At 44.5% G+C, this 14,666-nt stretch overlaps 1 protein-coding gene across 1 annotated transcript in view; it reads left to right on the forward strand.

Annotated features, from left to right (window-relative positions):
- The window catches only part of LOC139696076 (protein gooseberry-like), a 166,125-nt gene that overhangs the window by 44,569 nt on the left and 106,890 nt on the right, over positions 1-14,666 (forward strand). Inside the window, exon 3 of the mRNA XM_071594700.1 lies at positions 7,712-7,818. Coding sequence (XP_071450801.1) covers positions 7,712-7,818 — 107 coding nt within the window. The remainder of the gene's footprint in view (positions 1-7,711; positions 7,819-14,666) is intronic.

Below are 14,666 nucleotides of genomic sequence, written 5' to 3' on the forward strand. Positions count from 1 at the left end.
GCGCATTGTCACAGTAAATGTACTGCATAATTGTCAGTTCCCATCGGACAGACAAGTGGCTTCATGAAGCTGCCATCAACATGATGACAGTGTTGTCGATGCGTCGAAACCGGTTGTCCCGAAATAAATTTACTGCGAAAATGTAAAGTCTCTAATGGCGTGATCTTCCAAAGATTTGATCAACTACTCTGAGGCAACCGGAAATATTAGCCGTCGCTGTTAAATAATTCGTCATCATAAATAATGTGTTTGTAAATGCACTTGGGCGTAATTCCTGCAATTGGCAGGTATTTGATGGAGTGGCACATGTTCTTAGGCTTAGTTCATGGCAGTCACGGAGCGCATTAATAAAATTGTGGCCAAAGTAAGACCTCCTTATTCAAGTTACAACTTAAACTCGATGAGAAGGGTATGCGTATTCATCTGGGTAACTACGAATCTGAAATTCGGTATTTCGATTCGAGTTATGGTCAACAAGGCACATAGTCCCGGAATGCACTGCATATGATGGATGATATGCGGTATCCTACCACTCGCTCTCTGTAATCTGCTCATCTATTTTCTTGGTCTTCTCGTGCACGCAATTGAAATACTTCCTTTACACTACAAAATTTCAAATTTAATTTAACATTTCATCAACTTTCTCTACACAGTTTCTTTGGAATTTGCCAAGGTGTATAAACAACCAAAATGTTTAAAAGTTGGCTTTAGCCTCGTGGACTGTGGCGCGTCGCGCACGACTACGAATGCCTGTGACATTGTATGTTGCGCGGTGTTTAGTCACAACATCTTGTTCCTTTAAAAGCCCCAAAATTTCGGAGTTTAAGAGGAAGCCTCGGTAGCTTAAGTGGCTAAAGCACTCGACCGGATATTGAGGGCGAGGAGACTCCCGGTCAGGGCGAATGATTTTTACACTCTGAAATTATTGCATTGAAATGCACATTAGCGGATGAATCCGTTAAAAGTTAGTATTGCAGCATCTCCCGCAGTTTCTTTGGAATTTCTCAGTTAAATTTCTTTGTTTCACAATTCCAAAGGTAATCCAAATTACAGCATCTTACGATATAATATCACTCTTGAGTATTGGAAGATGTGGGGCACATCTATTATCAAATAATTTTAGGAAGGTTCACTGAAGTTGAAAAAAATGAAGTTATTTGAAACAAAAATCATGGAATGGAATTTTGAAAGTAGAAACGCGTCGTGGGTTCCGACGAGTTAAACGAAATCTGTGAAATGCGCGGGATTTAGAGTCAAGATTTCTCACGGACGACACCATGGAGACGGGAGAAAGGATGGAGGGAATATGAGGCGGCGAAATTAACAACGAAGTCCTCGCTCTCCTAGGTCACTGCCACCATCCGACTGTCACACCCCCCCTCTTGCCCTCCCGCCCAGCCGGTACGTGCCCCCCCTCCACTCCAGACGCTCCCCGAAGAGCAGACGACCCTTCTCCGTTGCCCTCAAAACCGGCGAAATGCACGCGCGCCCTCTCCCTTGACCCCGCACCCTCGTGCCGAGAGCACGGCGCGGCCGGACTCCCCCGAGCTCGGGAATGAGTGGCCGTAAAAATGAGTGCCGCTGCAGACGAAGCAACTTTTCCCTTCGGCGCTGCGACTTCGCTTTTCTCGGAATATGTCGAATGGTTGCGGCATTTTCCTTCGCCAGCATGCGACCCCGGAGACGCCCGCTTCGATTTTTGGATAGCTGCATGTATCGAGCCGGAGATGGATGGATAGAGGTCTTTAATTGGGCGAAATTGAGACCTAATGGTCCTTTCTTCCATTTAGCCATGAATGTGAAGGAAAGGATTCATACCGATGGATATGGGGTCGGTAAAAAATAGTGAGGACGGCTTTCCTCGGTCAGAAAATTCGACGAAATATTAAAAACAAGTGGGTAGAGAGACTAAGAAAAGCTCGAAAATACGGTGGAAAGTAGTTGGAAATACGAGAAGGAAGTTGGAGAAAGAATAGGAAGAGTAAAAATTGTATTAACTAGATGGAAAGGTTGCTTACTAGAAAGATGGATGTACGAGTGGAGAGAGTAAATGTATGCATCTAAATGATATCCTGTCATCGCCCGACTTCCATAAACTAAATGGACAGCGACGCTGCCGACAGACGCTGCCTCGGGCACTAAAAGTGTGCTCGGGAGATTCATGACTCACTCCCGGTCGCGTCTTTCAGATCACTCTCCCCGTTTCTCGTTTAAAATAATTCTCGCAAGTGAATCACCCTTTGACAAATCTTTATCAAATTTTCCGCAGCGTCTCCTCCAATCGCGAATAATGCAAACCAAATTGAGAAATTAAAAGGAAAAGGGTTACGGGGCTCACTCCCTCCACTAAAGGGATAATTAAGATCCCCCCCTCCGACACACCGATGGATCGGAAGACTTTAAAGATTGAATTTGAAAAATGAACTCTCGAAATGATGGATCTATATACACATTCTTGCTTCGTCCAATTCGCGCTTAATGAGAAAGGAATGAACTCCAACCCTTTCGATAGGCAGGCCTTTCAAACGCCGCCATTTCTTTTTGAAGCACCTAATAATTCCCCGCGTGGAGCTAATTGGCAAAAAACAAATAGTTATAATGCCGAAAGACCGAGTGTCGTCTAACTGGACTCGGCTGTCGACTTCAGTCAGGCCGGAAGAGATGACTAATGACGGCGAGGTGAGAGTTTTTACGAGAGAGAGGTTTTACGGTGAGAGTGATGGACCGGACGGGCGACAAGGAAACATTTAGCATTCCGGGAAAACCATCGTATAATCCTCCGAACGAAATTTACGGTAGCGAATGGAAACCCGGGAAGAGGGCAGTCGGAGGAGGAGGAGGCCTCGCTCGCCCCGGCAATCGCTCAAAAACGACCCGGCCCTGCGTTATATCGTAAATCCATCGAAGCGGCAGTAGAGAGGAGGGAGTGGGGCGAGGGAATGAGGGTTTTCGGGAGCTTTCCACGCCGAGCCAAGAATGCGGGGAGAGGAGTTGGGAGGGGGGAGGGTAGAATTGAGACAGCACGCTTTCTTGGGAGGGGCCATCCAAGGAGGGACGAGGGCAAGAGTAGGGGATGAAAAGAGGGGTGGCAATTGCAGCCCGCGAATGAGTAGAAAGGGGATGGCTTGAAAAGCGAGGAGAAAGTGGATGGGGGAAGGCATGCGCACAGTCCCGACTGCCGCGGTCATCACGGCCAAGGGAGACTCTTTCCTCGTCTTTATAAAAATTCAAACTTCGAATCTCTTTCCGGCTCACGGAGTACTGGTTTCAATCAAATGTGGCGCCTATCCACCCACGCCCACCCCAGGTCGCATCTTCGGGGCGCATCTCAGTTGGCATTGGATCTGAAATTTGGGATGAAAATTAATCGCCGGGAATGTTATTGTCAACATTTTATGTTGTTCATATTTGCAATTGGCATTAGTCCAGTTAATGACCAATGACAATGCAATCTCGGAATTTACATGGAAAAATCATATGATAAAATAACAAGGCAGCTGCGATAGGATTGATAATCTCGGCAAGTGCCAGTTTCTAACTCAAGAGTCTGCTCCCATGGAAAACCTGGCATTTGGAGTATAGAGATGATTGACGTGGTACCCTTACGCCTCTTTGCATTTGGTAGATTACTAATCGCTAATACCGGCAGACTTATATTGTAACGGCCGAGACCTTATTAGCCCTTCCCTAATGCTACTTAGGGATAGCACACATCTGAAAGAACTATCTAACCATAGGCGTTAGCTCCAGCTTTAGCATTTTAAGTTGAATCAAAAGTTTTCAAGAAATGCGCCACGAAGATTAATACTATTGATGGACGTGATGTTACGAATTTTTTGAGATGGCATGTTGGCACAAGCCCCAGGCTATCTATCGCACACTAATGACCAGGGGTTTGGTTGGTGCCGAAGAATTCAGTTACAACCCAAAGGTTTACGTCTTAAATGTCACTACTATTAGTAAAAACACAACACTTGATGTTTTAATATATCAATAGGCGCAGAGAGCTGCTTTGAACAAATTTTTGAGTTGATGACTAGTCACGACAATGATAAAGGTGAATGGCCTAATATCTCAACTCAGTGAGGTATTTCAATACCTAAAATTGAAATAAGAGTACACGTGAATAGAGAGGTGCTATTCGAAATCCACTCTCTATTTAACTTAGAGACCTTGGGCTTGGGATCTTATAAAGTAAACTGAAGGACAGGGAGCCAGCCCATCGGTGCAATCGATCCCTATTTATAGTATTCAAACTTACTACCTTTCGTTTACTATCACTGGACTTGTACAGGAATTCTTTTAAATATCTAGGCATCCTAAAAAAACTTGAGGTTCTGTGTTCACATGGCCAAAGAGATGCGGCATTTATCAAACTCTAAATGCTCACAGTGTTAGCTAATAAACTGAAACGATGGGCGACGGAAAGATGCATTGATATAGGAATATTTTCATGCATTGGTGACGCATTTTCCCCAAATCTTTGTCATCTTACGAAACATGAGCATAATACCCACGGCAGCATTTTAGAGCTCGAGAACACGTCACTATCCACACCACAAGGGTAAAATTCAGCCAATGTGACTACTTTCAAGATTATACAATATGATTCATCTGCATCAATACCGTGCGAACCACCAAAAAGGTGTGTGGCAGGGGGTTAATTAATAAATTAATAATACTTATGTCAGATAAACTCATCGAGGGCTACGTAATAAACTTTGAGGAATGCTAATGATGCCATCGTCCCACAGCAAAGGTATCTGCTTTGGTTAGTCGCAGGTTCGAATGCTTTGGTGGACGAGGTGTGATTTTTATAGCTCAACCGTCGTCGGACACCCGCATCTTGCCGGGGAGAATTCACAGCACTCGTGGAGGGAGGGAGGAGAAAGGAAGGGAGGAAAGGAGTGGGCGAAGCGAGTGCAAGAAGGGGGCTGGGGGAGAGGACGGGGGTGGTTGCTGGGGGGGGGGGGTGGAGAAAGGAAGGGAGGAAAGGAGTGGGCGAAGCGAGTGCAAGAAGGGGGCTGGGGGAGAGGAAGGGGGTGGTTGGTGGGGGGGGGGTGGAATAGATTCGAGTGAGGCATAAGGACAGGGCTGCGGGAGGGAAGCGCGTGGAGAAGGGGGGGCGAGTGGAAGGAGGAAGGGGACGTCGCAAAAGGGGCGGCAGTTAGTCGGAGACTGGGAGTGAGAAAAGGAAACGGGTTAGCAACGAAGAAAAGAAGCGAAAAATGAAGAATGAGAGAGGGGGAAAGGGTGAGGAGATTTAAGGCGGAATGGAAGACGGGGAAAGAGTGAGAGATCAAAAAGGAAAAGAAAGGCACAGAAAAAAGCATGGAACATTAAAAAAGTTAAAAACTGGAAGGGTAGTTGGATAAAAAACAAAGCGAGGAAGACGAGTAATGAGAAAAAGAATGCAGGAAAAAGATATGGAAAGAGGGGAGCGAGATACATAAAAAGAGTCGGAGAGCGAAAAGAATTTCAAAGCGAAAGAGGGAGAGAGGAATGACGAGAGTGAAAGGAAGATGAAAATCGGAAGGGAGTGAAAAGTGGCAGAGAAAATTTGAGAGAGAGAGGAAGAGCCAAAGAGAGAGCGAATAAGGGAAAGAGGAGGAAAGACAGGAACGGAGAGAAAGGGAGTGGGGAGAGAAAAAGAGAAAGAGAAGGAGTGGGGAGAGAGAAAGGGAGTGGGGAGAGAAAGAGAAAGGGAGTGGGGAGAGAGAAAGAAAGAGGGAGTGGGGAGAGAGAAAGAAAGAGGGAGTGGGGAGAGAGAAAGAAAGAGGGAGTGGGGAGAGAGAAAGAGAGAATGGGAGTGGGGAGATAAAAAGAGAAAGGGAGTGGGGAGAGAGAGAAAGAGAAAGGGAGTGGGGAGAGAGGAAGATAAAGGCAGTGGGGAGAGAAAGAGAAAGGGAGTGGGGAGAAAGGAAAGAGGAAGGGCATTGGGACGAGCATTTAAATGCTTGCAACACAAAAACCTGTGCATATGTGCTTTCTCCCTCTTTGGCCGTGGTGTGAGGAGCCCCTCCGGTTAGCCACTGGCTGTGGATTGCGAGGGAGCGGGGGGGAGGCGTCCATCCCGTCGAAATTTATGGGTCGTTAAGTCAAAGACTTTGGGAAGTGAAGACGTTTTTAAGGGGTTTTGGGATGGTTTTTCGGGTCGGGTGGCGGGAGATTAGGGGTTGGGTTGCTTTGGTTTGTTGTCCTGAAAGTGGAGAGGGCGTGGGAGGGGGAAAGAGGGAATCAGGGCCACTGCTTCGACGGAATAAATGGAAATGAATGCGGTGGAAACATTCACGCGGTCATTCTTGCATAATAAAGCGATGATTGGCTGATATTAGCATTAAAAGGAGATAATTCTAAGCCAGCATATACGTTAGTATAAAAAGCCACCATATATGAGTACTAAGCTATGTGATTTTTCGGGTACCAGATCTTCCTGGGAAACCATAACCGGCACAGGGAAAGAAACTTGCCCCCATACCCTGATGTGTGAATTTTACACGCCGTATAGGGCTTAGTACTGGGTGAACTCTAACATCACCTACTAAACCGACCTTTGGGTTGATTACTGTGGTTATAGTTTTTTATATGAGTACTAGGTTATCTTCAGGACTTTCAAAAATATGATTTCTTAATTACATCTACATTATATCCTGAAAGCCTTCGCGAGGGCGCTTGGCAGGGGGTGTTAGTTCACCAGCGTTCGGTGTGATGTGTTTATTGGCATTAGGTTTTATTTTATCTTCGGGTGGTTCAAATGTTCGTGTGTGATTTTTACTGTTGTCATCCCAACATCTCTCTGGACAATTTCTCGACCACAACAGTATAGTTGATTACGTTGGACAATGCAAACACTTCAGAATTCCTTAAATTGTTCGGCACCGCAGTCAATTTCCCTTAACTTCTCGTTGTGGGGGTTTTAAAAAAGATTGACCTCACGATTTGTGTCTCGTAGTTTCAGTCGGGCATGCGATCTTTGTTTTCTAAACTAAACAAATCAGAATTTCCGACAACCGAGCGACTCTCCATTCGTTCTTAGTGACATTTCACGAAGTGAACAGGTTGCCTCCATAATCTGATTAATTTAGAAATCAGATTATTTGAAACGGTTTACATCTCAACGCGTATTCACGGTGAGGCAAATTAGTATTTATTTCTTAGAAACAAAAATTTCCGCTCTGATGAACAGAGGATAACCATCAGTACTAATATAGTTTTCTAATCCGATATAGCTAACTATCATTTGAAAATAATATTTAAGAGTCCTCGTATTGAATATCAAATAACTCTTTTGCATAAAAAACGAAGCTCATTTATCCCTCCGGAGGTTGGTTTTATGACTTGAGGGTGGATCTCACCCAGTTCTGAGCCCTATTTGGCGTGTAAAATTCACTCATCAGGGTAATAAGGGGGTCCAGCTCCTTTCCCTTTGCCGCCTGTGCTTCCCCAGAAAGAACTGGAACCCGGAAAAATCACGCAGCTCGAGTACCCGGAGGTTTTCGGAATCGAACCCGAGACCTCCGGTCAAAAATTCGGCGTTCTACCTCCTGGACTACCACGACGCCATTGGATTAGCGTTAAAAATTATGAGTGATAATTTTCGATGCACGTGCTACCCCACCCCTTGACTCAATCGTATCTGTGGCTCTGAGCTCTAACCCTGCAAAAGTGAGCCCAGGCCTGATCTGAGCAATCACTCCCTTGCCTCCCACAGGCTCATCAAGGACGGCATCTGTGACCGGAGCAGCGCCCCGTCCGTCAGTGCCATCTCGCGGCTGCTCCGCGGACGAGAGGGTGACGACGAGAAGAGGAGCGGAGAGGGTGAGTGTTCCTTTGGGAGGGCAGCGATGGATGGATTTGCCCCTTGCTCCTCGCCCTTTTCCCGCGATTGAAACGACCATCCCCGGTGGTGCGTGAGGGGGGGATATTCCGGAAGGACTAGCCTATTTGCAAAGACTACCATGTGACTATGTTCTGTGCAATTCCTCGCTGGACGTAGGTGTAGTCCGGCATTGAACGGTAGTGATTACAAAGCAATTATTTTTCACGAAAGCGCTCCTAAAAATGTCATCAAATCGTAATACCAGACTGGAAATGGGAATCGTATTTAATAAGTTTCATAGTGCGTTTTAATATAATGACTCCCATGCTGTCTATGTTACTTTTTTCTAAAGCTGTCATAATACTGCCGAAAAAATGTAGAGAATGTTGCTACTACGCTCAGCCATTTTACATTTTTTAAAGTATAAGGAATTTCTCACTGATGATTCAATATTACGCAATATTAGTGGTGGGCAGGGAGTCTTCTGAGCATGCCTTAAAAATTGATTGAAATTGATTAATTTATTATGAAGACATTACGGATAAAAAAGTAAGTGACTTCAGATTACGTGTTTCATTATATTCATCATATCGAATATGGCATCAAAAAAACTTAAATCTGCCATTTAACTTAAAATAATGTTAATGGGTCAAATTAATAATTAACTAAATAAACACTAAGTCCATTAGGTCGGTATAGCACGTTTTCCTAATCAGAATACTGGGGGTAGGCAATTCCTGAACACATTGCCGTTTTCATTAAAAGACAAATTAAAAAAATTATTTTTCTGAGCGTGATGGCGCGGAGAATAAGATGATTGTCACGGTTGATCATACTTATATACTTATGAATGAAGAAAAAAAGATTGAAATGCATGCATAAGAATAAGTTCTTGATTTATTGTTGTTTTAAGTTTTTTATAAAGAATGCGAAAAATAACGATTTAATCATGGAGGAAAAACACGCTGATATTTCTAATAAAGATTTTAAAGCTGTTTTGGGTATATATACATCCTTGCGTCAGCAGTCATCTGGTACTGAATACTGGGAAAAAACGTTCAGGTCTCCAAATAAATAAAATGTGCACAGCCGAAAGATCCGTGGAGTTGTGCTTAAGCAACACAAACACTGGGCAATCAGGGGCATATTATTTTCCATTTCCAGATTGATACCTACATAACGAGTTTGAGGTACTTAATGCTTGCTTGGGATTACCACGTTTGCACCTCGAAGTGGTGCGATTATTAGTCTCCGACATCACGCCCCACAACAGAATTAACCCAGCACCCGATAACATATAAATTATGCTTATGTTATCTCAAGATGTTCGGAAAGATTAGTTTTTCTCTCGAATTATTTCGACGGGGGCGGAGAGCGGGATTGAAACCTCACTCAACCCGGGACTTCACAGAATCTCGTGATTGCTGTCATATTCCGGGAGTCTTGCTGGAGAGTCTCGTAACCTTAGGCGGACGCGAGAGAGTGCGAGGGCCATCGCGGGGCGAGCTCGATTGACCGACTGCGAGTGACCCCGCGGCGGAGACGGGTCGGGGTGTGGGGACGGCGCTCGGCGACGAGCGATGGGGTCATCTAGGCGCACGCGCACATCTCACTTTCCCACACACTTGGAAGCGGCGAACATTCTCCGGCGGGGCGAGGATAATGACGGGCGATAAAGCGATCGCATTGGCCAAAGCGATCGCCGTGCGGCGGCCTTCGAGACGTCAGAGGGGGGGCGGGGTCTCAACAATGGATGCTCCCTTTTGACGCTGAGAGAGAGAAGGACGCGGGGCGGTCGACGGGGGCGAATGCAGAATGAATAATCGCCTGCGCCGGACGATTTAAAAAGAAAACTCGCTCCCCAACCGATGATGACTGAATACTGGACGTCCCCTCGCCTATCGCGGATTTCCGCCCGGGGAGGAGCCGCTCGAGTCTCCGCGGCGCCACTTCGGTCGCCGACGAATTGCGTGACATTTCGGCGTCCGCCAAATTCGGTGACTGTCTCTCTCGAGGAAGGAAGGTTGTTGGAGAAGCGACGAGGGCAGAGGTGCAATGCCTCAGAACGCAGGAAACGGAAGGGATGAGGATATTCTTACGGTAGCAGCAGGGGCGTTCGTTATTCGTATGCCTAATAGCTCCTCTCCATTTTGAGGTTATTTCGAAATCCTGCATCCATCATCGCGGAAGATAAGATCTCGTGGGAGGGAGGCGGTGGTCTTTCCAGAGAGAGAATGTATTTCGGCAGAGGAGGCGAATAGCCTGTGGGGATACACACACCATCACCTAAAATTAGACGGTGCTCCTTGCATCCCTAATCCCGAAAATTTGGAAATGTTTGGCGGGAGGAGCAATGAGGCTCATCGAAAGGAATGGGAAGTCTATTAATATTTCCTCCTCGAAATGATATTCATTCCTAATTAGTTAATCTTTAGAACTTGCTATGAAAAAGGTAGTGTCAAGATGTAGGTTATAAGCGTAACGTATCTCGTACGGGCCCCAGTTTCTTGCTTCTGAGGGTTCATACGATGGGCCCCACGCGGTCCTACCTTAAGTGCCCTCGTATGGGTATCGGCCGCGGTTTTCTTCAGAAACACGGGCGTTAGATTTATACATTTCTGGAGGGTGAAGTGAGTGACATTTTTATCGCGATTCAACCACATTTTGTATGAAGAGATGAAAAACAATCGGGAGTATGAGGGATATTTTTGCCCAGTGAAATTAATAGTGTATTCTACAAGAGACCTACGGGCAGTGGCATCATGCCTACGCAATACATATATATTAGCCCACCGATCTGTTGCCATAAATATTTATAATTTTGAAAAACACACGAGTGGAGACATTTTTACGTGTCAACTCGACGTGTAAGAATGGTTTTGAGCCATTTAGGAAATCATAACTTGCATACGTTATATCTTCCATCAAAATAAAAAAGGATCATTGCAAGAAATTGGTGGAGACATTAAGTAATACTTAAATGCACAAATCATGTGATTAAGAGGTATACCGCTTCGGCTAGAGCGGAGGGGCTCATGGTATATCGACAGGGTTAGTTATGATTTGAAGAACTACTTTTATAAGTGAAGTAATCATGGCATGAATATCCGTTGTATTCAAAATAGAGGATGTGGAGCTATTGGCTGTTGAAGAAATTGTCTCAAGAAGAGAATCCTATAGCCAATAAAAAGAATTAAGAAGACCTCCAATACCGGTATTTCGGTCACCCGGTGACCATCTACGGGGAGAATCAAATGGGGCCTTGAATTTGGAAGACTATGCACCAGGCCCTGTCCAAAGTCAAGTGGGTGTTCAGGTCTGGGGGTGGGGTATATATACCTGGAGGGGCAAGGGGGGAGGGGTTAAGTGATGGTCGGTTGGTGGGGGGGGGGAGTTTGTTGAGGTCACGTGGGAAGGAGTGGGGGAAGAGTGGTGGCTATTATGAGGGGGCTGCCTATTTTTAAATTGACTAACAAAGTTAAAAAGTGAACTGTTGATGATGCCTGGTTCATTGTTCATAAGTTTATTCTTGTTTAAGTGAATGTGTAAACTCTCGCATGCTTTCACCTTAAAAACGGAAAACCCTATGGTGCCTAAACTCTACACTTCGCCAAAAATACACAAAGCCGTTAAGAAAATGAGACCTATCATTTCAGCTTTGAATTCCCCCACCTACAAACTGGCTAAATGGCTCACCAAACAGTACAAACAATTAAGGTCCGAAGAAACCTTCGGGGTCAAGAACAGCAAAAATTTCATCGACACCATAAAACACCTACGCATCCAGCCCCATGAGATTCTTGTCTCTTTTGACGTGGAACAACTCTTCCCGAGCGTACCCATTGATATTGCCCTTGAAAACATCGCAGATTGGCTACACACTAAAGACATAACACCCATTGAAATTAAAGAATACGTTACTCTTACTAAAACTTGCATGGACATAACATACTTTCAATTCAACCAAACCTTTTACAAACAAACGCAAGGCACAGCTATGGGAAATCCTCTTTCCTGCTTTGTCGCTAACATCTTCCTACATTACTTTGAAAAAGACTGTAGACACACGTTTGACTATTTCCCTAACACTTGGCTTAGATACTTAGACGACATTTTTGCCATTTTTGACACCAGCAAGTGTGACATAAATGACTTTTTGGACCGGCTGAACAAAAAACACGATTCCATAAAATTTACATTTGAAGTCGAACAACACAACTCACTGCCTTTCTTGGACATTCGATTTAGTGTGTTAGTGATTAGAAACCAAGAGGTCTTAGAGTTTGACATTTTAGAAAACAGACCCACACCGACAACTACATCAAAGCAGATTCACACCACCCCTTTACCCAAAAATGGCAGCTTTTAATTTTCTCATACACAAGACTACTGACGACACCACTCAACAAACAACGCTATTTCAAAGAGTTGGAAAACATCAAACAAATAGCCATTAACAACGGATACACACCCCAAATTATAGACAAAGTAGTTAGAAACAAAAAAGAAAACTTGCTAATAAACATACTACACTCCTACCACAACGGGAAGACAACAATAATAAATTTACCGCATTACCTTTCCACCCCACATTAACCCGAGGCCTTGATAAGGTCTTTAAACAAATTGGCACCAAAGTCACTTACTCGAACCGTAACACTCTTCTTACGTGTTTAGGGAACCCGAAAGACATAACACCACAGTTAGACAAATCGGGTATTTACTAAATAACTTGCTCACACTGCCAACTCTCCTACATTGGACAGACTAAACGTAATCCCAAAATCAGATTTAAGGAACACATAGCACACTTTAAGAACGGACGTTTCGATAGATCAGCTGTCGCCGAACACATTTTTGAAACTGGACACTCCATCACTCCTAACGACTTAACATTATTAAAACCGATACAACACTGTAAACTCGATGCATGCGAGAGTTTACACATTCACTTAAACAAGAATAAACGTATGAACGATAAACCAGGCATCATCAACAGTTCACTTTCGAACTTCGAAAGGCAATTCAAAAATAGGCAGCCCCCACTCTTCCCCCACTCCTTCCCACGTGACCTCAACAAACCCCCCCCCCCACCAACCGACCATCACTTAACCCCTCCCCCCTTGCCCCTCCAGGTATATATACCCCACCCCCCGACCTGAACACCCACTTGACTTTGGACAGTGCCTAGTGCATAGTCTTCCAAATTCAAGGCCCCATTTGATTCTCCCCGTAGATGGTCACCAGGTGACCGAAATACCGGTATTGGAGTTCTTCTTAATTCTTTTTATTGGCTATAGGATTCTCTTCTTGTGACAAATCCGTTGTATTATTTCTGCAACCTAAAACATAATGGCAATGCTTAACGCCATGACGTCCTGGGAGTATTCCCATTTTACAAACTGTCGAGCAGTGGAAGATCAAGTAGGACTTCATTCGACCCGTTTGAAATAGATGCTTGCACATGCTGTTTTAGGGCGTGTGTTAATTTTGCATTCACCGAAACGCTTGGGAAATATTCCGAGGCTCCTCCTAACAAGAATGTCCCCATTCTATGCGCCTAATTACATTTCTCGATACTTAATAGGCATGAGATAGATCTCAAAGTAGTGGACCGGCAAGGAATATACAGACCGATCATTACACAGATTCATACGTGTTTCAAGGAACGTACGATGTTGAAAGGCTCGATATCGACGTGAGAAATTGTTTGCACGGACACAGAATTCATCAACGCCATGGCGTCCGTTATTCAGACATCGCTGGAATAAAATTCATGCACGTGCGTGCGTTTGCGTTCATTGACGAAAAAAAGGTATTCGATGGTCACAAAAAAGAGTAAGGAAATGGCCACTGACAATAAACACTATGCAATTAAAATAAATGAGTTTGCGGCTCTCCATCCCGTTACGCGAAAATTTCCTATTTCACCGGAAAACAATAGGAAGAGTTTTTCCAAAAATAATCCGGTTTTTTCCCGGAGCCCGTTGGCACTCCACCTAAAGAAACATTACTGCTCGCAACCATCAATTTCTCCTGATCGTAATTCTTTCAACTGCGGACTCGAGGGAATACCATTAAGAGCCGTAAGCATCGAAATAATAGTACGTCTGCGTTTAACCCAAATGATCGATCGAAATTAATCATTTGCAATACGTAGGCACCTAATTCTGTTGTTCAAGCAAGAGGGGAACATCTAAAATCGAAACACACAGAAAAAGGTCATTAATAAATATACCTCAGCGCAATATGAGGAAAAATGAATTTAATATATCAAGTATATCAGATTATTAGGATTGGAGCATGCATTTAAATATTGTGCATGTATTCGGCAAAAAATATGTATATATGTATATGTATATATATATATATATATATATATATATATATATATATATATATATATATATATATATATATATACAGGGTTCGTCCGGAAAATAAGTGTACTGAGCTCAGGAAAAAAATGTATTACACTTTTACATATCTTAAGCTAATATTCCTCAAAATAGGACCCTTGTGAGTCGATGCACTTGTTCCAGCGGCGTTCCCATTCCTGGAACGCTCCCGCGAAGGCATTATCGGGAACCTCTCGAAGACACGTCGTCACGGCCTCTTTGACGGCGTCCAAAGTCCCGTATCGCGTTCCTTTCAAACTCCTCTTTATCTTCGGGAACAGAAAGAAGTCCGGTGGTGCCAAGTCCGGGCTGTAGGGCGGGTGCGGCAGCGTTGCCACGCCGTGCTTGGCCAAGAAGTCCGACACGACAAGCGCGGTGTGAGACGGCGCATTGTCGTGATGCAGCCGCCAGATGTTTTTGATCGCTGGCCGGACGCGGGCGACTCGTTT

Source organism: Hetaerina americana, unplaced genomic scaffold, assembly GCF_022747635.1.
Source record: "Hetaerina americana unplaced genomic scaffold, ioHetAmer1.1.p SCAF_67, whole genome shotgun sequence".
Classification (NCBI taxonomy): domain Eukaryota; kingdom Metazoa; phylum Arthropoda; class Insecta; order Odonata; family Calopterygidae; genus Hetaerina; species Hetaerina americana.